This window comes from Ochlerotatus camptorhynchus, unplaced genomic scaffold (assembly GCF_037179485.1).
Source record: "Ochlerotatus camptorhynchus isolate MF236.1 unplaced genomic scaffold, CSIRO-AGI_Acam_v1.1 ptg000071l, whole genome shotgun sequence".
NCBI lineage: Eukaryota > Metazoa > Arthropoda > Insecta > Diptera > Culicidae > Ochlerotatus > Ochlerotatus camptorhynchus.
The window spans coordinates 624,734-652,439 of record NW_027040561.1 but is presented as its reverse complement, the minus strand read 5'-3'; the positions used below and the strand labels follow the sequence as shown (position 1 = coordinate 652,439).

General features: G+C 41.3%; 1 protein-coding gene across 2 annotated transcripts; it reads right to left on the bottom strand.

Annotated features, from left to right (window-relative positions):
* Positions 1–273: 273 nt before the first annotated feature.
* Positions 274–27,047, bottom strand: bou (boudin). 2 transcript variants are annotated; one of them, XM_065217292.1, is made up of 3 exons: positions 26,524–27,047; positions 3,092–3,241; positions 274–2,673 (listed from the first exon to the last, which is right to left on the bottom strand). In XM_065217292.1, the coding sequence occupies exons 1-3, from the start codon at positions 26,573–26,575 to the stop codon at positions 2,456–2,458; spliced, it is 420 nt and encodes a 139-aa protein (XP_065073364.1). In that variant the 5' UTR covers positions 26,576–27,047; the 3' UTR covers positions 274–2,455. The 2 variants fall into 2 exon arrangements, with proteins under 2 accessions (XP_065073364.1, XP_065073363.1); XM_065217291.1 differs by lacking the exon at positions 3,092–3,241 and adding an exon at positions 3,458–3,619 and having other exon boundaries at positions 2,187–2,673; positions 26,524–27,002.
* Positions 27,048–27,706: the final 659 nt, after the last annotated feature.

The window sequence follows — 27,706 nt, the reverse complement described above, 5'->3', positions numbered from 1 at the left end:
CTCCAGCAAATCCTTAGAAATGGAAGACATTTCAGTGAGAACTTTCGGAATCTGCCTAAACTCTAAAAAAACGTTCAAATTCGAATATAAATATATTTAAAATATTCAGATCTTAAAGAATCATACCTAGATTTTTTAGAACATAATGAACCATAAGAACGCTTAAAACTCCACTTACGTTTAGAACTTCTGGGAACTGCACGAAACTCAGGTACTCTGGAACTTTCTAAACTTCCATTACCAGAACTGTAGGACTGTCGGGATATTACTTCAGGAACTTCACCGATCCTTACAACTCCTGAGAACTTTGAGTGTTTTCAAAACATCCAGCGACTTGCAGAATTACATAAATTTTTCGATCTCCAACCACCCTCAGAACTCTTAGGAACTTCAAGAAATTCTGATATTTCAAAACTACACAAAGTGCGAGAACTCTTAACATTTCAGGAGCTTCAGCAATTTCAACAACCATTAGAGATCCCAGAAACTCTGGTATTCTGCCAAATTTCAAAACTTCCTATAGAACTGCTGGAACATTAGACACTTCATGAACTCTCAGAACTCCAGGGACCTCCGGAACTCGAGCAGATCCTTGGAAACTGAATATACTTCAAAGCTCTATGAACTTTCAGAGACTTTTGAAACTCTAGCAAACATTAGAACGTAATTCCACATCTTAAAGATGTATAGAACTTGCGGGACATAAAGAACCGATAGAACTCTTGTACTGCAGCAATCCTTGGAACATAACTTTTGTTTAACATAGACTTTAAATTGAGTTTAAAAGTTTCACCGAGCTGTTGACAGTTTGGTAAACATAATCGAAGTGTGTAGGGTCTTCTGGGATTGTAGCAATTCGTTGCATTTCTGAGAACTTTGAGAGCTTTCAAAACACTCCAGCAACTTCTCGATCTCCGGCAAACCTTAGAACTGTGGGGAACCTCAACCCTCTCTCGGCCAGAGTGGTTTGGCATAATCAATTTTAAAATCCAGTATTTCTTGAGACATGTCTGCTCTAGTTTCTTCCGATTATTGAAGAACTACTAGACTATGCTATACTATTTTTACAAAAATCGGTTGTAATTTCAAAAAAAAAGCATGGTGCTCCAGAGTAACCATGGGCGGGAAAGAGTTAAGAAATTGTCAGATTCCAGATGTTCAGCAACTCTTAGAACTCCTGGTAATTCCAGGAGCATACAAAAACTCCCGTAGAAAACCTGGAAAATCAAGGACCACAAGAGCCACAAGCACTTCCGGAACTACAGCAATCGTACAGAACGACTCGTGGGGCCTCACTTAGCTCAGTCGGTAAAAGGCGCAGCTACAAAGCAAGACCATGCTGGAGGTGGCTGGGTTCGATTCCCGGTCCGGTCTAGAAATTTTTCGAGCTGGGAAATTTGTCGACCTGGGCATAATTAGAGTATGATTGTACTTGCCACACAATTATACTAATGCAAAAATGGCACAGGCATCGAAAGCTCTCAATTAATAACTGTGGAAGTGCATCTAGAACACTAAGTTCAGAGCACGCAATAAGCTAATAATGCGACATGCAATAAGCTTGAAATGCGAAAAAGACGAAGACAGAACGATTCGTAACGCAGCTAGATCACCTATCAAAGGTGCGTTACGATGGAAGGTCTACCTTTGTCCGTTTTTATCATTCCTACCGAGACAAATAAGATACAAAAGGAGATTAGGACTAGGGTTGCTATGCATAATTGTTTTTGCCTTAAGAAAACCAGCTCTAATTGCGAAAAGGGCGCGTCTTCAAAGGGAATCAGCTCTTCGCAGCTGACTTCAACTGTGCCTAACATGGAGAAGCCGCGTATTTAGTTGTGTTTTGAGACTCGGATTGGTGTCCCCTGCTGTATAGTGCAACTTGACTTGACAAAAAGCTGTTGCACCCAAACTGGAATTCGCAGTTGCTATTGTTCTGTTCGGATACTGTGCATCGTATATGTTTATGAAACGTTCGTCACCTTCGTTTCTTTTCGCGTAAATATCTACAGGGTGGATAATAAGTACCACTTTTACTCCTTACCGTAAGTCGCTTATTACTGTCGTGGTCAACTTCAAGTGCGAAGCAAAATGAAAGACGAATTACACATACACGAAATATCATTACCTTAGCAATACTGGTGAGGTGAATTATCTCTTCGGTAGAATCAAAAGAAATCCTTGCTTTAATGTTTCGAAATTTATTGTCTACGGCCTTACAACTGAAAACTATATCTCGATGTATAAAGGAGACTCTTCGTCTAATAGCAACTAAATTGAGGACGGAATTATGGAATCGACCAAAATCAAGACGGAATGCTTCGTTCAACCTAACAATACACACTTACTTATTATACACATTTAGCGATGGAAAAATTACCCAAATTTACCCGCGCGAGATGCCATCGAGAAATGCAACCTGATTTCAAATATGGCGACGAGGCTTTGGGTCATTCTATTGCCGCGCAAGTCTTACCGCAAATGCGACCGAAGCTAGCAGAACGCCGAGGAAAGTCTGCTGGAAGCCAAAGAGATGGGATCCACCGTTGCAGCCGTCGGTGTTGCAGGTGAAGATACACGACCGGTACTCAATTTGGTCGCCCGGATTACGCACATAGTTGCAGTAGTTGCCCAGGTCGCGGGAAGAACAGTACCGCTTGGCTCCGATGCCACCTGTCGGTGAAATAATGAATCATGTGAGTACTCTGTTTTCAATTCACCAGTTAAAATCGCATGCCTAAGGCTCTGAACCATTTGGAGAATTATTTTAACTTTTGGTTAAAATTTGACAGATGGAAAGTTATCGATTAACCCTGCTATCCGAGCAAGGTTACTTCTGACAGACAAGAAGTTAAATTTTGACAACTGTGGCTCGAAAACCGGTCGATCGACAGCACGGGGATTTTCGAACATAGAAAATAACTTTCGAAATGTCACTTTTAACCACGAGTTAAATTTAACTCAGCAAATGGTTCACAGCCTAAATGAAAGTCTTAAGCTATTGTTCACACGCAGTCAAAGCAAATCTATTTACACAAAAAAAAAGCAATGCAAAAAACAACACAGAAACTCGCAAAGACAAACTATTAACCGTGCATGGCCGTCGATTTGACGCAGTACTCCGCCTCGAACACGTTGTCGCACGGTTCCGGCTTGAAGGGGGACGCCTCGTCCGCCACCAACATATCGGAACAGTACATCGAGTGGGCTGATGAGCACTGATAGCATAGGATCCCTAGCGCTGCGATATGAACCAAAATGAAAAACGATTGTTAGTGGGTACCCTCTTATCCGAAACCGAATTAGTCATGCAAATTTCAAATGTTGTCAATTGGTGTTATTTTTGAATGACCCAACCCCAAACGATTAGCCCATGTCCAAGCTAGCGCCATGCATCAGCAATGCGTTTTTTTTAGTAACAGCCTCCACCTCCCAAACGAGGACGATGACGATATACCTTCGAAGCGACCGATGTGCTTGATGCAGTACTTGGCGCCGTACACGTTGGAACAGGACTGCGGTTTGATGTCCGGTGTGTCGAAACGGTCGAACCACTCGCTGCACTGGAACGGGGTGCTGGAATCGGTCGCATTGCATACGTAGCACTCGATTGCTAGAGCTGCGGAGGAGACGGGTGAGGATTTTTTTTTGTTCGTTCGAGACGCTAGAAATTTTAAGCTTTCTAATGGGATGATCTGACGCAATTCGAAAAGCAAAACTGTAACTTCGATCTTTTTACGATTGAATTTTAGGATGGGATTGATGTGCGATTTCTTTGCTTGATGGGACAAACTTACTTGATATTGTTTTCGATTCATTCATAAAAACGGCGGGAAATTCTGTTAGGGGCGGGACGCAGAAAGTATGTTTGTGCCGAGTATGCAAAAAAGGAAGGACTTCGGATGTGAATCTAAATGCATATATTAAGGCACCAGACATGTTTTGCAGTGTCAGGTACTCTATTTTGTGTTCTGTGAAAGGGATTTCTGGGATGTCACCACAAACTACAGTGCTAACATCTGATGGCCAATAAGCGCAGAAACCATTTCGATCGGCTCATTAGAAAATTTAACTGTAATAACATTTGAACTGAACAGTTTTTTTTTTCTGAAATGCCAGAGTTTGCTCTTGAATTCTAGCTTTAGCTGGCCAAGTTTGATCAAAAAACGTGCAATCAATCGTGAGAAAATTAAAAATGGTTTTTACAAAAACAGCTCTAGAAAAGCCAAATTGATCTAGATCAACATAATTTCTATCATTTCTTCATATTGGCCTTCAACGGAAAAAAAGTGTGCAGAATTATCTCCAAGGACCAAAACCATAATTTGGCAGCACCTACTGAGTAGAAGGTTGAAAACATGCTTACCGATGTGGTAAAATGAACACGTATTGGAAAACCTTCTATTACAAATGTTATTATTGCCAATTCAGAGAAAAAAAAAGCATTTGGCGTTAGATTATCAGCTTTAATAGTATGCTGCAGTAGATTAATGCAAAATTTGACTTTTTCGCTCCACAGTGCTTAAATGGTTTCAAATCGGGTCCTGATTAGCCTCTCAAAGTTACAACTCATTTGGTTAGAAACAGACTTCGCACAAGCCATTTGAAGTTTACGTGTAAATTACTATGGGAAATCTCAACTTTTTGTTCATTGCCTTCTAGTCTTTTTCTATATTGAGCTGCGAAACAGTTCGATAGACATTCTTATAGAAAATTTTCTCAGATACAACTTTGCTGAAGATCGTTTCTATGTAAAACGAGACAGGAAAAAATTATTAATTAGGGTATACGTCCCTAACCTCGGTCTAATATGCAGCCATCGATTACGTTTTTAATCATAACTCATCAATGAATTTACCTGCAAACGATATTCTACTGCTAAATGGTATGCTTAGATATGCTTATCATGTCGTTTGCTATCAGAAACCACGAAAAGTTGAAAAACTTACTTTTTTTAAGACAATAACTCACGAGGGAAATGTATGTAATATGGGTCTATTGTCCCCAAATTGGGTCTATTTATGGATGCAACTTCGTCCTATCTTGTTTGATCCTCAAAAAAACGCTCTTGGTAACGTTTTCTGATGTATTTTTTTTTATCACTATCACTGTTAACTTAATGCTCTTCATTCCTCAAAACATTTCTTAGAGAAAATTTTACGAAAACTACATTAAATCACTCAATTTAAAAATTAAAAATTAAAAATTTCGCTTATCGTCTTTTGACCACAGAATATCTAAATCAGAACATTGTGATGTTCATTATACAGGTTTGGCAGAAAAAATCTCCCTTCCTGTTCGTTCCTTATCATCCAAATGCAAAACAACATTGTTGACGTTACTCTTATTGCTATATGCTGTCAAATGAATTTCATGGGCCATAGTTAGGAACATAGAAAAGAAATGTGTCCCTAAAGTTGGGTCCATGTTTTACTTGTGAAAACGTTGTTAAACAATTAAAATAAACATAAAATATTCAAACAGCAACTGTAAGTTTTACGTCTAGTGTGTATTATCAGGTAATTCCAATCAATAAATGCCATAATCAGGCCATTTGATGATCGTCAGTCAACCTTCCCATCTTAACCTTATAAGTCATGGCGGCTAAAAACTCCGAACATTGTGATATTCTCAACCAGTTTTATTACTTACGAGAGCTGAAAATGTATTGAAATGTTGTGATATAAATTGATTTGTGTGTGGTACACATTTATCAACCATCAGTGATCAATATTTTCCTTATTTTTTGTGTAATATTCCTTAATTAATTATTTATTTGCGTGATAGGCCGAATGAAAGGACTAGACCCACATTACATACCGTAACCCTATTTAAGAGATTGGTAAACTTATTACATGATCAAGCAGCTGCTCTGTAGGCAACACTGTATTTTGCAGTGTGACATAGTAGCCATGATTTGTGTGTCCTATTCAACACCCCGGAAACACCAATGTTGCCTGCTGAGCAGTTGATTGAGCATGATCATAAGACATCAGCGTATTGAACCATTGATAACTTTCGATCCTTTCATTTAATTAAAAAGTGGTCTTGAGCAAAGTTGTAGCTGGGAAAATTTCCTACAAGTACAGTTGAAAACTTTTGAAGCAGACTAATATGGTGAATTATCAGATAGTCATGAACAAAAATCTTGGTTTTACCATAGTAATTCCCATACAAACTTCAAATGGTTTGTGCCATCTCAGTTTCTCACCAAATGGGTTCAAATTTTGAGAAGTTATTCAGGATCCGATTTGGAACCGTTTAAGTATTGTGGAGCGAAAATTTCAAATTTTGCATCACTCTAATGCTGCAGCTGTCAGTTGCGTCGTAATGTTTTTCCTGAAATGGCAATATATGAATTGTTTGGCGTTGACGGGGCAAGCTAGCCATCCTAAGGTTGACATAAGTTTTTATAAAGTAGACGGTCGCCATCTTGAATTTCAAAATCGCGTCCAGCATTGATTCTTCGAACTCTATACTTCGTCCCCTTTCGGGAAATACCCATATTGAAGGGTATTTGACAGTTTTTTTTTATCTAAAACCGATGACCGATGGGTTTCAAAATGGCGTCCAGCGTTGATTTTTCGAACTCTACACGTCGTCCCCATTCAGAAAACACTCATATTCAAGGAATCAAAAATATCTCCAAATGACAAAATGACAAGTGGAACAATAACTCTTTGTCAAAAATGGAAACCCTAATGAAAAAGTAAAAGGATCTGTGCCTAGAGGCACGAACGGAAGCTTGACGTAGGACCGCTAGTGGACGGAACAAATGTTAAGAGCATTTAGTTCTTTTAATTGATCGATCATCTAAAAATTATTAACTTAATTGTGCTTTTAACTTTATAAAATACTCAAATTAACAAAATTGTAGAAATTCTTTCTTGATTTCCTGTACTTTACTATTAGATTGAGCTACATAGGCGGACGCGATTCCACTCAGCCGATATCCCATAAGCCATAGAAGGTGTGTCTTGAAGCGCTCCTCTAACCTGGAAATCTCTTCCGACGGATTGTTGGTCGGCAGTTGTTTGAAAGGGACAAACATCTCATCGATAGTAGCCTTTTGAACACCTGGAACTTGAAGTGATCGCTCAGACAGATTTTAATCATAGAGGTAACTCTAAGACCCCCAGGTTTCCGAAGAAACGTGCTCAACTTTTTGGCTCAGCTCTGGTTCTATCTTCGGTCCCAAGCTAATCGATGTACCCCTCGAAACATTGGAAAATCCACGAATCCCTAATTGTATCTTTCAAACTTTCATGGCGAATCAAAACAAACATAGTGTCGTACTAGAATTTCGACTGAAATGGGGTACGTTAATCGATTTGTTTGGGGCCAATAGGCTAGTCAAGTAGTGAGCGAATTTAAAATCGTTAGTTTCACCGGTTGTTTTAATTTTCCTCGGGGACTGCTGTTGTGAAGTGATGGCCGTGTATATCAAATGGGAATCACTTCAGCGTGAGTGATAAGTTGTCACTTCACCGTGAAGTGACATTGGTAATAAGGGCCATGGTCGTAGTTTTTTTGAGTAATATTCGCAACGCCATTGTTCCCATTATAAGCAGTCTTAATAAGACTTATCTTTGTGTTGATGAAGATAGCTGATATCATGACGTTTCTTTTTCTCCTGCATATAAGCTTCGTGGCGATGTTCCTAGTGCTTGTGGATGCTACTTCTCAAAGTTGTCAAAGGGAGGAAGTAAAATGAAAAATGATGCGATGAATAGCACTTTATGAATCGACTATGTTGTCATAAGGACACTATCCGCTCTTGAGCTTAAACGCAGTGAATTCCAAAAGGAATTCCGGAGAATTCCAGGAGAGCTAAGTGTTAAACTTTCCCTGTTAGCTTGAACAATAGTTTCAGGCAATTTCATTTTCAACAGCTGGACATTCTTGTTGGTGGATTCCATCATGCTAGTTATGGAAATTCAGCAAAATGCTAAATACTAGGAGAAGCAGAAACAAACGGCGCTACTAGCCGCAATCTCAAAACAGCTACAAATTGTTTCTGCAAATATATGATGGTATCCGTTAACTCAAGCCTGGTGGTCGTCTTGAATCATCGTTACAATCCGTGCATTACAGAACACCGGACAGAATTATACAATCCAGCAAGTCCAGCATCACTAGTATCTCATCCGCAAGAACTTCCGCACCAGTTTTCATTTGCGTATGATTTTATTGCAGAAAAAGTATGTCAATCGGTTTCAGCCCACCGATGATGACATATTGCAACACAAAAATAAGGTTGCTATGTGTATTTGATGTTGATCAACGCGAGTTACTCAACATTAACTATTCAGTCAAATCGCATGATCAAAAGCTGTCCTGCCCCTTGATCTTAACTCTTTCCGATTTTGAATTGTAGGCGTAGCAAATTTGTAGTATTTTTTTTTTCAAAGAGAAAGTTGATGAAGAGAATCGATCAAAATCACTTGCACCCCTGCTTCCAAGTTTGGTTACAAGATTACAACTCTGGAGAGCATTTTGTGGTCGTTGGGGGCGTGTGGTTCTGAATATGGACAAACAGGCACAGGTAAATTCTATACTGTAATAAGCTTGTTGGCCCTGAAAAGAGCCGTTTTGTTGCCAAAGTTGGTGACAAATTAACCTCCGAAACCGTACAGAATGCGCCTGTCGCTTTAAAGCGTACACGGTAACCAGCGTAAACACATAAATGAGTAAAAAAAATACACATTTTTAATATTTATATGCAGCTGTCAAAAAATGTGTAAATTTGGAGAACCTAAAATGTGTAAAAAAATACACATTTTAAGAATGTAGTACCTTTCAAAAAATGTGTATTTTTATACTCATTGATGGGTAAAAAAAACTTCAAACTTTGCTACATCCTGCTTTGTTGATGCACGCCATTTGCTAAATTTTCAGTGAAGAACAGAAGGTAAATGGAAGAACTACGGTCCAAACTGGTTAGTGCGCAACGATGGACTTCTAGCGGGTAGGTGCTTTATACTTTTTTCAAAGCTTTTAGTTTTAGTTTAGTTTATATACTTCATATACTAATTTTTGTTTATCTTCCCTTGATTTGTTTTCCGTGCTGAGCACCAATGCTAATGACGCCATCGAGGAAGCTCCCATACCTGGACCCTACCTATCGACCCATCAACTCATGAACCGGGGATCAATGGCTTCACTTCCCTTCCGAAGGAAGGCGTGATCCTCGGCGCGATCAGAGATGTTATGCCTCAGAACATCCCGGCAGCGTCGACTGGGATTGAACCCAGGCCTGCTAGGGTGAGAGGAAATCACGCTTACCACTACACCTCCGGTGCCGCTATTTATTTTTGTTGATGGCATTTCTTTTTTTAATAAAATATATACAATAATCGAGCAATCTTTATTTTACCACTGACACAAATAAGAAAATTCCAAAGTTAATAAAAAACCATGCGCATCCATAATAGGGGAATTTACGTATTCTCGTCAATCTAAGCAGCGTCCGCACTTCTATTAGCATTTTGTCAGCGTTACGCACATATATCACGTGTCTGTTTGTTTCCATTCATCTGCTGCTTGCTTCTCTATCCATTCCAATCGACAGAATTTTTCAAACCGGTTTGAAAGCGATTTTACAACGCTCCAAACTTCTCAGGTGAGTGTGACTATTGTCGGCAGCCTCTTTTTCTTCGGCAACCTTCCCATTAGAACTGCGTGTTAACCAGCTGTTCTATTATCGGCAACTCGAAATCAGCCCCATTTTGTAGTGCGTATACTTCATTTGAAGAAAAATCTGGCATAATAGGATTGCTCGGTCGTACAAATATAATCAGATTGAAGCTGAAAGACTAAAGAATCGTTTGAATACATTCAGGGAAGTGTGTTGATGGGAAAACATAGTGAAATTATCGTTTAAATTTTGGTTGCCGAAAACAGTCAATGGGTGCCGAAGCCAACATTTACCCTATTTAAGTTCTAGAAATGATTACTTTTTACACATTTTGCTGTAAAAACCGTTCTTGAAAAATGTGTAAAAAATACACTTCTTTTGACGTTTGCTGGGTTTACACATAAATGTGTGAACGCAGTTTACACATTTTATGAGTAGGCCCCTTTTTTCACGAAATGTGTGAAATTTTACACATTAATGTGTTTACGCTGGTTACCGTGTAGACGACATCCATGGCCGCTTACGCTTGGCGTGTTCAGAGTAGGTGACAGCATCACGGATCACATTTTCCAGGAACACCTTCAGTACACCTCGTGTTTTCTCGTAGATCAGATCGGAGATACGTTTGACACCGCCACGGCGAGCCAGACGACGGATGGCGGTTATCACGAAGAACCTTGCGATGACGTTTGGCGTCACCTTTACCAACACCTTTTCCTCCTTTGCCACGACCAGTCATTGTTGCTTGTTGGATAGAATAGTGGACTACCTAACCTGCCACCACCTTCCTAGGGGAAATGACGGCTTCGGCATGCCAGACAATTTTCGGCAACCCTAATTGAAACACTATTTTCACTGGATTTTCTTACGAAAACACTTCGCTGAATGCATGCAAACGATTCTTTATGTTTTCAGCTTCAATTTGACTATACTTTTACCACTGAGAAAAAGCAATCTAGCAAGGTTTTCTTGAAATGAAACGCACGCACTACAAATTGTAGCTGATTTCGAGTTGCCGATAATAGAACAGCAGATTTACATGCAGTTCAAATGGAACGGTTGCCGAAGAAAAACTGGTTGCCGACAATACTCGCTCTCACTAGAGAAGATTGGAGCTTTGTAAAAGCGTTTCAAAACAGTTTTTGACAATTCTTTCGACTGAAATTGTTAGAGCAGCTGGCAGCAAAAGAGTGTAAACAAACCAATACTGCATATGTGTGCGTTCCTTAGAGAAAAGGGCTTTAGAAAGAAGGTCGCTGCTTAGGTTGCCGAGAATACGTAAATTCCCCTACTGCTTCTATTGATGCTTCTGCTGCCTGCTCACTACGCCGTCCGAAGCGAAAATGAGTTGAGGCTGTTTTGACTTTAAATGATCTTTATTTCTTGTATTTGTGTGGTTTACTTGTATTACTTATCAAGTGACACAGATGCGTTTTTGCAAGTTTAGTTCTATTGAAATTTCAATTATTATTAATTACAGCTCCTAGATCAGGCCTGTTTTAATAATGACCACCTTGGTGGGATTGGTTTGTTTTAAATTTGAAAAAGGAGACTACTTATAACTACTATTTACAACTACAACTAACCTACAATATACAAATTGCTTATCAAAGCATGTTCTGAGATATTACATTTTTGTGCAAATTTAGTCTTAATTTCGTTAATTTCGGAATCTATTTTGGCAATGCCTGAGGGTAAATTTGTTATTCTAGTGTCGAAAGGACGATCAAGAACCATCCTCAGCACTCTATTCTGAGCGACCTGAATTTTGTTCCTGTGAATCTGTGCACATGATTCCCACACCGGAGCTGCGTAGAGGATCGCAGGTGCTATTATTTGTTTGTAGACAGCCAGTTTGTTTACCCTTGAGAGGCGGGATCTACGGCAAATCAGCGGATACAGACACCTAACCAAGACAGAACACTTGACTACGGTTTTCTCCACATGCTAGCGAAAGAGGAGCTTTTCATCGATCAACATCCCGAGATAGGTTACTTCGGCAGACCACTCAACCCTTGTGCCATCCATGATTACAGTACAAGATGGAGCCGGTTTCGGTTTGATTTTCCACGTGGTGGCATGATCAGCAAAGGCGTTAAGGCATCGTTGAAGTTTGTTCGTTATTTCGCGAGGCATCCTTCCTTTGCCGGCTATTGCGGTATCATCTGCGAACAGGAAAAACACGCAACCGTCACCGAGGGGAGGAATGTCGGAAGTGTAAATGCTGTAAAGCTAGGGGCCAAGCAGACAACCATTCAACGATACCTTAAACGACCTTTGCTGGAGGTAGCTACGGGTGATTTTAACCAGATGTAATGGAAAGTTGAAGTTACAGAGCTTGTATACAAGCCCATTTTGCCAGACATTATCAAACGCTTTCTCAACGTCTAACAAGGCCATGGCTGTGGACTTGGATACAGCTTTGTTACTTCGGATGTTATTCATCACCCGCACTAGCTGGTGATTGGTGGAGTGCCCCTTTCTGAACCCAAACTGTTCCGGAAGGAGAATGTTATTTTCCTCGACAAACTTGAGCAAACAATTGAGAATGAGTTTCTCGAACAATTTGCTCAGCGCTGAAAGGAGGTTGATTGGTCTGTAGCTTGAAGACAATGTTGGATCCTTACCGGGTTTGCGGATTGGTATGATTTTAGCTACTTTCCAGATGCTTGGAAAGTAGTGCAGTTCCAAGCATCTGTTGAAGATAGCGGTCCATGCTGAGTCTCATCAAGATCAAGTTGAATATACCGTCAAACCCGGGAGCCTTCATGTTCTTGGTGCTTTTAAGCGCTGAGCACATCTGTTGTACTGTAATCATATCCGCCGGAGGCACGACACAAGGGGCAGCATCTAGGTTTTGAACGCATTGCGCAACCTGATCTTCGAGCGGACTTTGGATAGTCGAGCCAAGCAAATGCGATGAAGCGACATGCTTGCCGATCGCATTTGCTTTCTCCTGTGGGGTGATTAAAAGCCGATCGTCATCATTTTCGACTCTGAGAGGTGGAACGGGTTTGCATTGAGTTTTCAGGACCTTGGCTACCTTTCAGAATTGTCTGAGGTTCTGAACAACACGCCCGAAACTTTCATTTCGGAGTGAGTCCATTCTGGAAGTTTTTTTTTCTCAGATCTCCAGTCCTCTGAAATGAGTTGAGGCTAGACAGCAGCGCTCTTTTATATCTTTTCAGGTTAAAGCAGATTGATGTGCAACCAAGTGGTACTCGATTATGACGACTGGGTTTGGGAAGAACGTTTATTTCATGAAAACAGTGATAAAATTATCACTTTTTATTTGTACATTGGACAATGCTTGACATTACCACTTTTTTAATAGTTTCTTGTTGAAAATCATCAGTCGGAAGCATTGCTATTGATGCGTACAAATATTTCTGATCGAATGGTGATAAAATTATTGAAATCATCAACTTTCGTAAACAATTCATTTGATCGTCAATTTGGCGTAACTGGTAAATCGCTTTGGGCTACAAAATGGTGAGTTGACAACCTGAAAGGAGCGGAATACCTAGCCCTGGTCCTCACAGGCAGGGATGCTATTCTCCCCAGTGTAAGCAGGGTGATGAGTTGAAAAGACACCTCGCACTATGACAAAAGCAAACTCACTCGAGAGATCTTTATTTTGTTTTCACTTTCTACCGCTTCTCCCACTTCGCAAACAAATACAGTTTCTGACGTTCGCACCTCCAACAGTCCAACACACAGGAGCGGATGAGTGATCACTAGGGAGCACCGTAGAGAGTTCGTTTGCTTCACCGGGGAGAATCACCCCGGTGAAGACTTTGGTTGATAGTTTGTTGCATACAAAGATTTTTTAAAGGTTACTTTTTATATTAACATCGGTACTGAGGTATGAAGGTTCAGTCTGGGTTGCAGCGCTGGAAACGAAGCAGAACCAAAGGAAACCGAGTAGTACGTTCCGGCTAATGGCCATGCAAGTCGTGAGTGCGTACAGAACCATCTAGTCGGAAGCAGTATGCGTTATCGCTTGCATGATCCCTATCGGTGGAGGACAGCGAGTGCAGGTGGTAAGAAACTGGAAGAGTACGGAAATCTGTGAGAGCGGAGTGGTTGGCTTAGTGGCAACAGGAGTGGAACACGGCCGAGAACGGTAGAGGAACACGTAGACTAATACAGATTCTTTCGATCTGGGTGATCAGAAAACACGGAGACGTCAACTTCCACCGAACGCAGTTCCTGTCTGGCCACGGCTGCTTCAGGAAGCGCCTGCATCGGTTCAAACACGCAGCGTCACCCCTCTGTTCGGAGTGTGGCAACGTGAGAGAATGCTGCAACACCGCACGAGATTGAATGTGGAGCGATACAGACAAGCGCGGAACGGACAAAACTCGGTTTTCCGAAGGAAGAAGCGTCAGCAGGAAGACCGAGATCGCGAGGCGATGGAAAATATGTACCGCGTAAACGACACACGGAAGTTTTACGAGAAGCTAAATAGTTCACGCAAAGGCTACGTGCCGCAAGCCGATATGTGCAAGGACTTGGACGGTAACCTTCTCACGAACGAGTGTGAGGTGATTGAGAGGTGGAAGCAGTACTATGACGAGCACCTCAACGGTGAAGCAGCAGAAAACGAAGGTGGCACGGCAACAGGCTTTGGAGCACGCGCAGAAGACGACAGGCTACCGGCCCCTGATCTTCAAGAAGTTGAGGAGGAGATCGGTCGGCTGAAGAACAACAAAGCAACTGGTGTAGATCAACTACCAAGTGAGCTATTGAAATACGGTGGTGAAGCACTGGCTAGAGCGCTGCACTGGGTAATTGCCAAGATTTGGGAGGAGGAGATATTACCGGAGGAGTGGATGGAAGGTGTCGTATGCCCAATCTACAAAAAGGGCGACAAGTTGGATTGCTGCAACTACCGCGCGATCACACTGCTGAGCGCCGCCTACAAGGTACTCTCCCAAATTCTATGCCGCCGTCTGTCACCATACGCAAGAGAGTTCGTGGGGCAATACCAGGCGGGATTCATGGGTGCCCGCGCTACCACGGACCAAATTTTCGCGATTCGGCAGGTTCTGCAGAAATGCCGCGAATACAACGTGCCCACACATCATTTGTTCATCGATTTCAAATCCGCATACGACACAATCGATCGAGATCAGCTATGGCAGATTATGCACGAGTACGGATTTCCGGATAAACTGACGCGATTGGTCAAGGCGACGATGGATCGAGTGACGTGCGTTGTTCGAGTATCGGGGACACTCTCGAGTCCCTTTGAATCTCGAAGGGGGTTACGGCAGGGTGATGGACTTTCGTGTCTGCTGTTCAACATCGCGTTAGAAGGTGTGATCAGAAGAGCTGGGATAGACACGAGTGGCACGATATTCAGGAAGTCCATCCAGCTCCTTGGTTTCGCCGATGACATTGACATTATGGCACGGAACTTTGAGATGATGGCGGAAACGTACATCAGACTGAAGGCTGAAGCTAGACGGATTGGACTTGCCATCAACGCATCAAAGACAAAATATATGAAAGCAAGAGGTTCTAGGGAAGACAATGTTAGCCTCCCACCCCGAGTTCAGATTGACGGTGACGAAATCGAGGTGGTCGATGAGTTCGTGTATTTGGGCTCACTGGTGACCGCCAAAAATGATACCAGCAGAGAAATTCAAAGACGCATTATGGCATGGAATCGTGCCTACTTTGGACTCCGGAGGACGCTCCGGTCGAATAAAATTCACCGCCGCACGAATTTGACTGTTTACAAGACGCTGATTCGGTGGTCCTTTACGGCCACGAGACCTGGACTATGCTCGTGGAGGACCAACGCGCCCTTGGTGTTTTCGAACGGAAGGTGTTGCGTACCATCTACGGTGGAGTGCAGATGGATGACGGAACGTGGAGGAGGCGAATGAACCACGAATTGTACTAGCTGCTGGGAGAACAATCCACATTGTAAAAATTGGGCGACTACGGTGGACTGGGCACGTCGTAAGAATGCCGCACGACGACCCAGTGAAAATGGTTCTAGAAAGCGACCCAACAGGAACAAGAAGAAGAGGCGCGCAGCGGGCAAGATGGATCGACCAAGTAGAAGGTGACCTGCGGCTCCTTCGCAGACTACGAGGCAGGGGAACTGTGGCCATGGATCGAGTAGAGTGGAGACGACTTCTTCGGACAGCAGAGGACAACAAGGCCTTAGCCTGATTGGTAAGGTAAGTAAGGTAGCTCGCACATGCATACTAACACCACTATCAGGTAAGGGAAAGCTTCCCTTGTCTGATGGTAGTGTTAAAATGCGTGAGTGAGCTGCCAGTACGCCAAATCAACGATGAAATGCACTGTTTACAAAAGCTGATACGTCCCTTTGAAAAAGTAATCGAGATTTCACTATTCTTCTACCACTCCAATCGAGCTGTGTTGCAGAGAGAGTTTGTCGTGGTAGTCGTAGCAATCGTTTTGTCTGTATCGTTGGTTGCTTCATGTGTTTTGATTCGCTGCTCATATTGTAGGGTATTTTGACAGTATTTCTAAAACCGGTGGCCGCGAGGGGGACGACTCTATCTACGATGCAGAAAAGATTGTGTTTTGCTGTGGCTAGCTGCACGCACGCTAAGTAGATAGAAGGAAGATTTATGTCTATTTTGAAGATTTCCTGCAAAAAGATGAAGCACGATGCAAATAGATGCGAGAAATTAAAAATGATTTTTCGAAGATTGATTCGCTAGTGTGAGATTTTTTGAGCATCTAGAATTGAGATTTAGATGTGTCGCCCCCCTCGGGTGGCCGCTATTTTAGATTCCAAAGTGGCGTCCAACATCGACTTTCGATCTCTACACGTCACCCCTGTTTCGAAAATACTCACATTGCACAGCACATTCCTATATGGGCAGGCTTTCCAGCCACAGCATATTTAGGAAGTTCGCAAGCACACTAGTGTCACGTAGTGAGAGAGTTCTGCATTACTTTCACTACCTTTCACCATTACAATCGGCATACCCTTCATATGTTATGGTTTTGACATCATTGTTTATATTTGGATTGGGCGGTCTTTAGTAAGCGATCGATCTTGGAGGATCGATTTTATTTACAGCACTAGAATCGATCCATCATTAAATCGGTACAAAAGAATCAATCCTTGTAGGATTGAACTTTTGTTCATAATGCTGAATTACCATAATGCAACTAATACCAGACGGTTGGTTAGCTCGATCATTTCAAGTATAATTAAATAATACGTCTACTTTGCAAGATACGTGTGATTCAGATCGATACTATTTGTTTATTTATTTTTCAACATCAACAGACTCGATATGGTCCCAATGATATTTAACTTAAAATTAATGGTTTAAATTCAAATTAAAGGGTTGGTTGGAAATGCTATCTAACATGAAGCTTTAGTGTGATAATTTATTAGCTAGAGAATGGTCGTTAGGAGAGGGTAGGTAGATAGTTCCGTTAGAGTACGGCAGTAGGAAAATTGAATAGAAGTTGAAAATGAGCGAGGGCCATTAATGCGACAGTACAAAGTCAAACGCACACTTTTTTACTCAAGGCGGGAGTAGCCGTCAACAATGCTGATGATGGTATAGCAAACAACAACTACCCTACTGCTTCCTCTCTGAGATGATCACGTTGGTCATGACGAGAGGAGTAACACAATAGTTGGGTAAAGAAGAATTGCATTATAACACACTATCCACCGGAAATGCGGGGCTTTAGGTAGTGATGAAACGTCGCTAGAACTATTCCACAGCCGCAGACAGTAATGACACAGAGAGCAGACGTTGAGGTTCGAACAAAATTTCTCTAAAACTAGTGTAAAGATTCCTATTCGACTTAAGTGCCACTAACGGCGACTTCCCCACTTAAAAACCCTCTTTGAAAACCTGATGGCGCTGGCGTTGCACAATTTACACTAGACACTAAGTGCTGGTAGCGCCAACAGAAAATTTATCGATACTAGCGCCAAATTGGTCGAAAGTGGAAAATTTATAGAGCAAATTAGGAGATGCTAGCGCCACGTAATGGCGATGTTCCCAATTATCTTTACACAAGTTTCTAACCGAAATCGGACGTCTGTTCTCTGTGGTAATGTGCAAAGGCAGGCGCACACTTTTTGCCTGTAGATTTGAAGACATACTTTAAATCTCCGCGTACTTCGTACGGGTTAGACAAAAGGTGTGCGTTTGACTTGCACTGTCGCATTGATGGCCCTTCGCTCATTTTCAACTTCTATTCAATTTTCATTCTACCGTACTCTAACGGAACTATCTACCTACCCTCTCCTAAAGGCCATTCTCAAGCTAATAAATTATAACACTACCCAAGTAACATTGCAAGTTTTATCAAGGTTTTAAAGCGTTCTACAAGTCCAATTCATGGTCTACAGAACCCTCATAAAACCAAAATTGTTACTCGGGTAAAGCTTCATGTTAGATAGCATTTCCAACTAACTCTGAAAATCGCAAACTTCGCGTATGAAGTAACATAAAAAACACTTTAAATGTTAAAATTAAAATTAAATCGCTGCAGTCCGCCTTTTGCACCGTTGATTGCATAGTTTGTCCGACTAAGTGGCATTCTCAGCATAACATTATTATGAAGCATTCGGGGTTGGACATTAATGTTTACTTGCTCCAAGATTTCGGTGCAATCAATTGGGCTTTTGAAGTATCTCTTCTGGTGCGAAGAGGCTCCAAGTCAATCAGCTGGCAGCGACTTTCATAGCTGGGCAAATGAAAATACTCAAAGCGTATCACTGAAAGCGGCGTTGAACGGACTCGACTCTCTCAGTACCTTTGTTGTAGTTCGGACTTAAAATCACAGAACAATATTCTATAATTGAGCGTACCAGGGAGCAATACAGTGACTTTAGGCAATGGATGTCGGACTAATACTTAGCTGTTCTGAAGATAAAGCCCAACGTCCTTGACGACTTGTCTACGACGTACGAGATGTGTTGCAAGTTGAGAGTCCAGGATGATACATGGCTCACACGTTCAATAGTGGTGTCCTGGAGAGCATAGTGGAAAATAACTGATTCTATCTTTCGACTAAAGGTGATGACTGAACACTTCGCAGGTTTCACCGTCATTCGGTTCAAATGACACCAGCTGGCAAATGCTTCAAACTTCCTATACATCAAACAAAGATTTGAATGATATATATGTAATTATAGGCAGTTTAGTAACTCAAAGAAATGCAAATGACCTCTATCGGAAGTTTAACAATCTTCAAAGGGCAGGAAAGTTCAGCCTTCGGAGTGTAAGCAATAAAGAAGATTTTAAAGATCGTCTAAAATTGAAATGAATAGCAGCATATCTAGACCACTGCCAGATTGTTTTCTGACGTTGTGAAAGGAACTGATGAAGTTGAATCAGTTTGCCGAACTTCGAGGCTTGAAAGTGTCAACAGCATCGGAATATGTCCTAAAGAACTGTTATGGTTTCTACAAAGGACTTGCAAAGTAGTTCAGAACTTCTTCCTAAATAACATTTCAAAATTTCTCTATAAGTTTAGTTATTAGATATTACTTATTTTGGACTGATGGCATAAATGACGTAGTATTTCTTGTTTTAGAAGTTTTAACATGCATTAGGGTTAGCAAAAAAACTCTACGAAGAGGACTTAAAAATATGCTACTTCATCTATGGATGGTCCCTAAGGACTATTGTTGTAAATATTAGGAATATTGACATTCTGGAATGTTTGTTTTTTCTTCAAGGTTATAAATTTATTCTGAGCATCGTAGCATTTTAAAAACTCACTTTCGGATGCATCCTTTCCATGGTAACAATAAATGTTCCTCTCCGGGAATTCCTTATCGCAGGATTTCCACCTCGTTGAAAACAATGAAAAGGATTGGAAAAAAAAGGGAGCATCGTCAATACATATGGCTTCTTTCCGTCATCGATTGCCAATCTACCCGGTGTCGTTTGGAAGCAGAGGCAATAATGGCCACTCGGGACTTCTTTCCAATTTGTTGAACACATCATCAGCAACCAGTAACGATTCATCAAGTTGAGTACTTTTGCAATTGTACAAAACTCATTTCTCTTCTCCAGCGCTCGACACAAGCAGATGGGAATTGACGGAATTTATTTATCTTCCTCAACATATTACAGTTTAATGTATAACTCGGCACAACGAGAGTCGAGCTCTCTAAAGCGCAGAAACTCAAACAGAAAGTTTTAGCGTGAAGCCGTTAGAAGTTTGATTTCCAGCTTCATGGGGTTTCCTCTTATTAGTCGTCATTGTCAGCGAATTCGCTTCAGGAGAATAATTTTCAGACATCGGTTGAATAAATCATTTACTGTTTCTGCGTTTCTTTTGAAATGAAATACTATTGATTTGTTTCAATTTACCTGTGTAATAAATAATTCAAAGTTGCGAACGGTTGAACATTTTCCGCTGCCAATTACTCCTGAATCCAATGAGGGAGTGGGAGTGCCACCCTTTATCACGCACGTTTCACCCTTATAATGAAAATGAACCCCTCAGTCAACTGTCCGTCAGGTCGAATTTAACCCCTCTGTCTGTGCCTTTCTTTACGGTTGGCGTTTAAATCACGATAATCATATTACAGTCGCTTTTCCGTGAGTTGGGACGCCTTTAACTGAACTTTAACCAACAAGTGGCGTGGTGACCTTAATTTCGAAAAATCAGACTGATTCAGCACCGCGGCTCGGATAGAGGGCCATTTCGATAATTGTGCTAAATTCAGCACAATTTTATCCGCTCCATTAGCGACCGTCCTTGAAGGATCGTTTTTCTTTTCTTCGTCCTCTGCATAATATTTCTTCTCTATCTATTTTATTGGGAGTGGCAACGGGATGGAACGCGCATTTCCGCGAGTAGTCCGTTGCAGCGTGGCTCGAGGAGGTGGACAATTTTCCATCATCACACCATCATTATTATGAGCGATGAAGGAAGAAAAGTGCCGATCACAAAGTACTAGACTTGGGTGGAGATTTTCCCTTCACTTTTCTTTCGCTACCGTAGAGAGGAGAAAGTTTGGATTCCATGCGAAGTGAGACTTAAGTTTTGTTGATACTGGATCACTATTGTGTTGACCATATCGAGTCAAAAAATCACTTTTAGCTACATTCGGACACGATCCGGGTGCACATTGGGAAGTGGTCAGTTTTTAACTTGGTCTAAACCTATCATACAACACATTAATGAATTAAATATTAAAATCATCGGTGCTAATATTGTCATTGATTACACTCGAATATGTTCCGATGAAGTACAGGGGTTACTCAAAATAACTAGGATAGGCAAATTTTTGGTCAACTTTGGAGTGTTGTAACTTCGTCAAATATGATCCGATTTTAAATCTTCCAAGAGCATTTGACTGGAAAACTAATATTGTTCTACGGTGTAGCCACGAAAATAATCCTGGTCACCGGATACCGGAGATATTCCGGGTTTCCGGAGGGCTTGTCTAACTTGCTAAATTTTTGGTGAAATTTTATATATGATGCTGGTTAAATATATGTATATTTTAGTAAATACAACGAAAGAAGAACCATTTCTAAAGCGAACCATATGCCAAGAACTAAAATCGACCTATAATCAACCGAGATATGGCCATTTCTCTGAAATCGGTTCTGGTGGAGGGTTCTGAATGCGGGCAGATCATTTAATCACTCAAAACATGCCGTGCGACAGCTCTTTCTTCATGATTTCTCGTCAATAGACTTTCGATAAACTTTAAATGAATCATTGACCACATTGGTCACTCTCGGAACATCCAGTACGCCCCCGGGGGAATCTGGAGCAGGGAACAATTGCATTTTTACACCAAAACATGCCGTGCGACAGCTCATTCTTCGTGGTTTTTCAAGAATAGGCTTTCCATAAACTTCAAATGAATCATTGACCACATTGGCCGCTCTTGGAATCACGGGATACCCCCGGGGGAACCTGTAGTAGGGGGCAATTGAGTTTTTACTCAAAAACATGCCGTGCGACAGCTCTTTCTTCATAGATTTTCATGGATATTCTTTCTATAGACTTAAAGTGAATCATTTACCACATTGAGCGCTCTCGGAACCACTGGGATGCCCCGAAAGAACCTGTAGCAGAAGACAATTTCGTTTTAACTCAAAAACGTGCCGTGCGACAGCTCTTTCTTCCTGGATTTTCATGAATATTCTTTCTATAGACTTAAAGTGAATCATTTATCACATTGGCCGCTCTCGGAACCTCTGGGGGAACCTGTAGCAGGGAACAATTGTGTTTTTACTCAAAAACATGCCGTGCGACAGCTCTTTCTTCATGGACTTTCATGAATATGCTTTCTATAGACTTAAAGTGAATCATTTACCACATTGGCCGCTCTCGGAACCTCTGGGGGAACCTGGAGCAGAGGAAAATTGCATTTTTACACCAAAACATGCCGTGTGATAGCTCATTCTTCATGGTTTTTCATGAATAGGCATTCATTAAACTTCAAATGGATCAGTGACTACATTGGTACCTCTCGGAATCACGGGATACCCCCGGGGGGAACCTGTAGTAGGGGGCAATTGCGTTTTTATTAAAAAAAACATGCCATGCGATAGCTCTTTATTCATGGATTATCATGAACTATAGACTTAAAGTGAATCATTGACCACATTGGCCGCTCTCGGAACTACTGGATACCCCCGGGGGAACCTGTAGCAGGGGACAATTGCGTTTTTACTCAAAAACAATGCCGTGCGACAGCTCTCTCTTCATGGATTTTCATGAATAAGCTTTCTATAGAATTAAAGTGGATCATTGACCACATTGACCTTTCCTGGGATGACCACATTGACTGGAATTCCCTGGGGGAACCTGTAGTGCGGAACACGACGAGGACTTTACACACCTGCCATGGCCAGCACAGTCGCCGGATTTAAATATAATTGAGCCACTTTGGTCGACGTTGTAAACTCGTATTCGAAGCGGTTTTCCTTCTCCATCGTCGTTGAAAACGCTTGAACATCTTCTGATCCAAGAATGGTACAACATTCCACTAGAAGCCATCCAAAAACTTTATGAATCAATTCCCAGACGAATCCAAGCTGTTATTGAAGCAAATGGTGGTCCAACATCATATTAGACGGTTCCATTATAACATTTTCCTACAATTTTTAATGGCATTCTTAATTTATAATTAATATTTCATTAATAATACATAACTTTGCAAATAGCAAATAGCTTTGGAACCCAGGTTAAAAGCGCAACTTTTCAAATAAGAATGGTTTATTCGCACTGTCACTATTGTTTATTTGAAATGCAGGAAATGGCACTAACTGATGGTTACTAGCGAGCACAAAAGAGCTGTCGGACATCTCCAGAGCTGACGTCGACAGTCATTTTGTTAATTAAAGAAATGTTGTTGTGCTCTTGCTACACCTTACATTTATACAAGAGAGACTTTTATTGGTCTACAACCAGAGTTTAAAGACCTACTCTCCCTATCCACTGCTAGTAGTCAATGGTCCATTTCACGACTTCAGATATTTCTAGCTGTCGAACGGCATTGTGAAGTGAAAATACAATTTTCCTCTTACATGTTATCCTGGGGCATCTGCTGGTTCCAGAATGAGCTCCCCAATAACATTGTTTTGTGTAAAAATGTGATTGCATCCTACTACAGGTTCCCCCAGGACATTCCAGTGACTCCGGAATGGTCAATGTGGTCAATGATCCACTTCAATTCTATAGAAAGCATATTCATGAAAGTCCATGAAGAAAGAGCTGTCGCACGGCATGTTTTTGAGTAAAAACACAATTGTTCCCTGCTACAGGTTCCCCCGGGGGTATCCAGTGGTTCCAAAAGCGGCCAATGTGATAAATGATTCACTTTAAGTCTATAGAAAGAATATTCATGAAAATCCACGAAGAAAGAGCTGTCGCACGGCACGTTTTTGAGTTAAAACGAAATTGTTCCCTGTTACAGGTTCTCTCGGGGCATCCCAGTGGTTCCGAGAGCGCTTAATGTGGTAAATGATTCACTTTAAGTCTATAGAAAGAATATCCATGAAAATCTATGAAGAAAGAGCTGTCGCACGGCATGTTTTTGAGACAAAAACTCAATTGCCCCCTACTACAGGTTCCCCCGGGGGTATCCCGTGATTCCAAGAGCGGCCAATGTGGTCAATGATTCATTTGAAGTTTATGGAAAGCCTATTCTTGAAAAACCAGGAAGAATGAGCAGTCGCACGGCATGTTTTGGTGTAAAAATGCAATTGTCCTCTGCTTCAGGTTCCCCCGGGGGCATACCGGAGGTCCCGAGAGCGGCCAATCTGGTCACTAATCCATTTAAAGTCTACCAAAAGCCTATTCATGAAAAAGCTGTCGCACGGCATGTATTGGTGTAAAAACGCAATTGACCCCTGCTACAGGATCCCTCGGGGGTATCCCGTAATTCCAACAGCGACCAATGAGGTCTTAGGTTTATGGAAAGCCTATTCTTGAAAAACCATGAAGAATTAGCTGTCGCACGGCATGTTTTGGTGTAAAAATGCAATTGTTCCCCGCTCCAGGTTCCCCCGGGGGCGTACTGGATGTTCCGAGAGTGACCAATGTGGTCAATGATTCATTTAAAGTTTATCGAAAGTCTATTGACGAGAAACCATGAAGAAAGAGCTGTCGCACGGCATGTTTTGAGTGATTAAATGATCTGCCCGCATTCAGAACCCTCCACCAGAACCGATTCCAGAGAAATGGCCATATCTCGGTTGATTATAGACCGATTTTAGTTCTTGGCATATGGTTCGCTTTAGAAATGGTTCTTCTTTCGTTGTATTTACTAAAATATTTATATAAAATTTCACCAAAAATTTAGCAAGTTAGACAAGCCCTCCGGAAACCCGGAATATCTCCGGTATCCGGTGACCAGGATTATTTTCGTGGCTACACCGTAGAACAATATTAGTTTTCCAGTCAAATGCTCTTGGAAGATTTAAAATCGGATCATATTTGACGAAGTTACAACACTCCAAAGTTGACCAAAAATTTGCCTATCCTAGTTATTTTGAGTAACCCCTGTAGAAAGTTAGAATCTGCCATGAGCCATCATACGACTCATCAAATCACATTACAATTTAAATCCAAAAATACTTGAAGGACGTTGAACTAAGAAAGGTAGGTTATACCCGTTCTGAAAAAAAAAGCGTTGCGCACAAATAATGAAATGGAATTTCCAGTGCCGGATCAAAGCTACTGCATCATACGATTCATTTTATTTTTGTCTCGCCTTGCAGCAGGCCGGCCGGCAGTAAAGTGTACCCTCCAACCAAGTCTATTATCAATATTGTTCAACTGAGCTGCACCGGAAAATGCACGCTTTTATGTTCAACGTGCCTTCTTTTTTGGATATTACGTCCTGACTCGAACGTTATACAAACTCTTAATTTTGAGTAATGTTGATTGAACATATTTTTTTGTTTTTAGTATGCAAGCAAATAGAACTCTGACTTGGCCAGGTGACTTCGTTTTGCTATGCAGCAGCAGCAGCACCTTTGTTCACTAGGCTAAAAAGGGGTCCCTAACAAAGCCATTAGTCTTATTTCCTCTAACGCTATCTTCTTCCGGTAGGAGTTTGTTTGAATAGACCTACACAAGTGCTTCACTGTGCTAAAGACTTGATTTGTGAGTGAAGCAATCAAAATGGCTTTTAATTATGGAATTAACAAAATAATTTGATGAGGACAGCTTGCTATAGGATAGAAAGACATCCATCCATAGCATAATTTTCAATCAAGTTCATCAATTAGGGATTCGAACAATTTGTACACCGTGTCAAGTGGTGAAACACAATTTCCTAGGCAACGATGGTAATATGAATTTTAATAGCCTTCGATTGTCCCTTCAATGTCCAATTGTTCCTATAGTCTTGTTGGCTTTATTCTCACAGTTTGAATACATCTGCATTGAGTATCCATTAACACAAATATCAAACCAGCACCCACATGGTCCACATGCTTATTCATTATCTCCTACAGATGGATCGGAAAGAGGACGAATTCGGTAATCCAATCGCACTAATTGCCAGCTTTGGTAACGTACCGCAATCCGAGCAGATGAGACCACCGTCCGTCACCATCCGAATCTATTAGACCTCGCAGTCCGTCCACACGCACGGACGGAATCGGATCAGGTCACGCTCACGCTCGGCGCTGTAGGCATAACAAAAGAAAAACCACCACCGCACAGGCCACCGTCTCTAGCAGCACGGCTCGGCACAAACGTTTAGGGAAACGAGATCTCTATGGAAACGGGAATTAGAATTATACAACGGGGAAAAAGGCACACACCATGCTACTGCACGGCGAATGAGAACAACCCAAATTTGAGTTTAGTTAGCTCATAAATCACATTCGAGGTTTGTCCAGGAAAAACTTCCCGAATTTGAGAAAACTAAAGATTGGATTCGCTCAGTCTATTAGTACTACTCCTAGACTGAGTAAAATTTTCGTCAATTTTCCTCATTTCCGGCAAATTTACCATCGCTGAATTCCTGCACTTTTGGCGATTATGAGTGAACCCAAACTCAAATTTGGGTGTTCTCATTCGCCGTGCGGTGTTCGTCGCCTATGAGGCAGACCATGGCAGCAGAAAAAGGATAGCTAATTGCTCATTTGTGTTTGCCTTCGGCTTTCTCTTGAAAAACATGTCCGAGAAACCAAAATCCTTCTTTAGTTTATATTGGATCCAAAGCATTATCACTATGACAGCTGATCATACTTGATCGTGTAGATCTCTCTCGCATACAATCAAAGCTTCGATACCGAAGACTGTATTGGTATCGACATAAACTTCTACGAAAACGTCAGATCATCCAATAATCGCTTTTAAGTTAAGGAATAGTGGAAGGAATTCTTAAAACTAATGTAAAACATTTCAAATGTTGATGAACTTACCTGTTCTAAACGCTGCTACACAAATTACGGCTCCTATTAGTAGTCGATTCATGGTTGCTTGAGAATCTGGTTATCCTTGGCTTCTGCAATCCAATTGATCAATTTTTTTGGGCGTGTTTGGTTACTTGATCGACGGGCGATCTTATTTTCCTGTGAGTTCCCAACACTTTTCCCGATTTCTGTCGATATCTTCAGCAAATTCTTTGAGCTCTATCGCAACAGTTCCACCAGCCACAAGTTCAAACTACTTAAACGCAAGCAAATCCCGAAAAACATAATTTGAATCGGAGACTCGAGCGGAAGATCACCACTTCTTGGTTGTTTAATTTCGTTGCACACCTACGGGGACGATCGTCTTACAACTACAAACAGCACCACGTTCATGTTGCATTATTTCATTCATTCATTCACACACTATGATCATCGACCGAGGACAGTTTATACCTACTAAATAAATACTAAATGGCTGGCTGCAGTGGTATATGCACGTGCGAACGGACCAAAACAAACCCGCAGACTGATTCATCATCGGTTCGTTTGTTTCGCATATACCGGGAGCGAGCGAGAAGCTTCCACACATTCATGAATTGGTTGAATGATTCATTCAGTCTTACAATTTCTCTCGCAGCGTAGTATGTACTTAGATGTGCTTTAATATGTTAACGTCTCTTTAAACTGAGTGGTAGATGTGGTTATGGCTGGAATGAGAGAGAAATTATTCGAAAGATTCAGTTGCTGTTGGCTTGAATGTTCACTACATGGCATCATGAACTAACAGTGGGCCAGGGAAGAAAACACATATTCATCAAAGTCTTGTGGTTTTCCATTTCGGGTAGGTGGTAGATAGGTATGTGGTTAAGTGTCTATGGAATAAGATATATAAGTTAAAATATAAGTCATCCGAATTATGGTTTTCAATCGATTGGATATGGTAATTAATTGACTCTACCCCGTTGGGCATAAATGTGGAAAACCCTTATAGTATACTTATACCATAGACAAACAGACATAACACATTGAATAGTTCTCACTGTAAAACATCGTCGCTAAAACATAACCGCCATTTGTTGAGTACATTATGAAGAAATAATTTAAAACTTGAACCTAATTTGGTCCACGTGCAATTTTTTTGGATCAAAACAAAACATGAACCGTCTGATGATTATGATCTAACCAATCATGC

Coding starts and splice junctions, on each gene's coding strand:
- bou (XM_065217291.1), bottom strand. CDS start 26,575: ATGAATCGACTACTAATAGGAGCCGTAATTTGTGTAGCAGCGTTTAGA. Junction 3,620..26,523: donor TGTAGCAGCGTTTAGAACAG/GTAAGTTCATCA, acceptor TCTCCTCCGCAG/CTCTAGCAATCGAGTGCTAC. Junction 2,674..3,457: donor GCACATCGGTCGCTTCGAAG/GTATATCGTCAT, acceptor TTTCACCGACAG/GTGGCATCGGAGCCAAGCGG.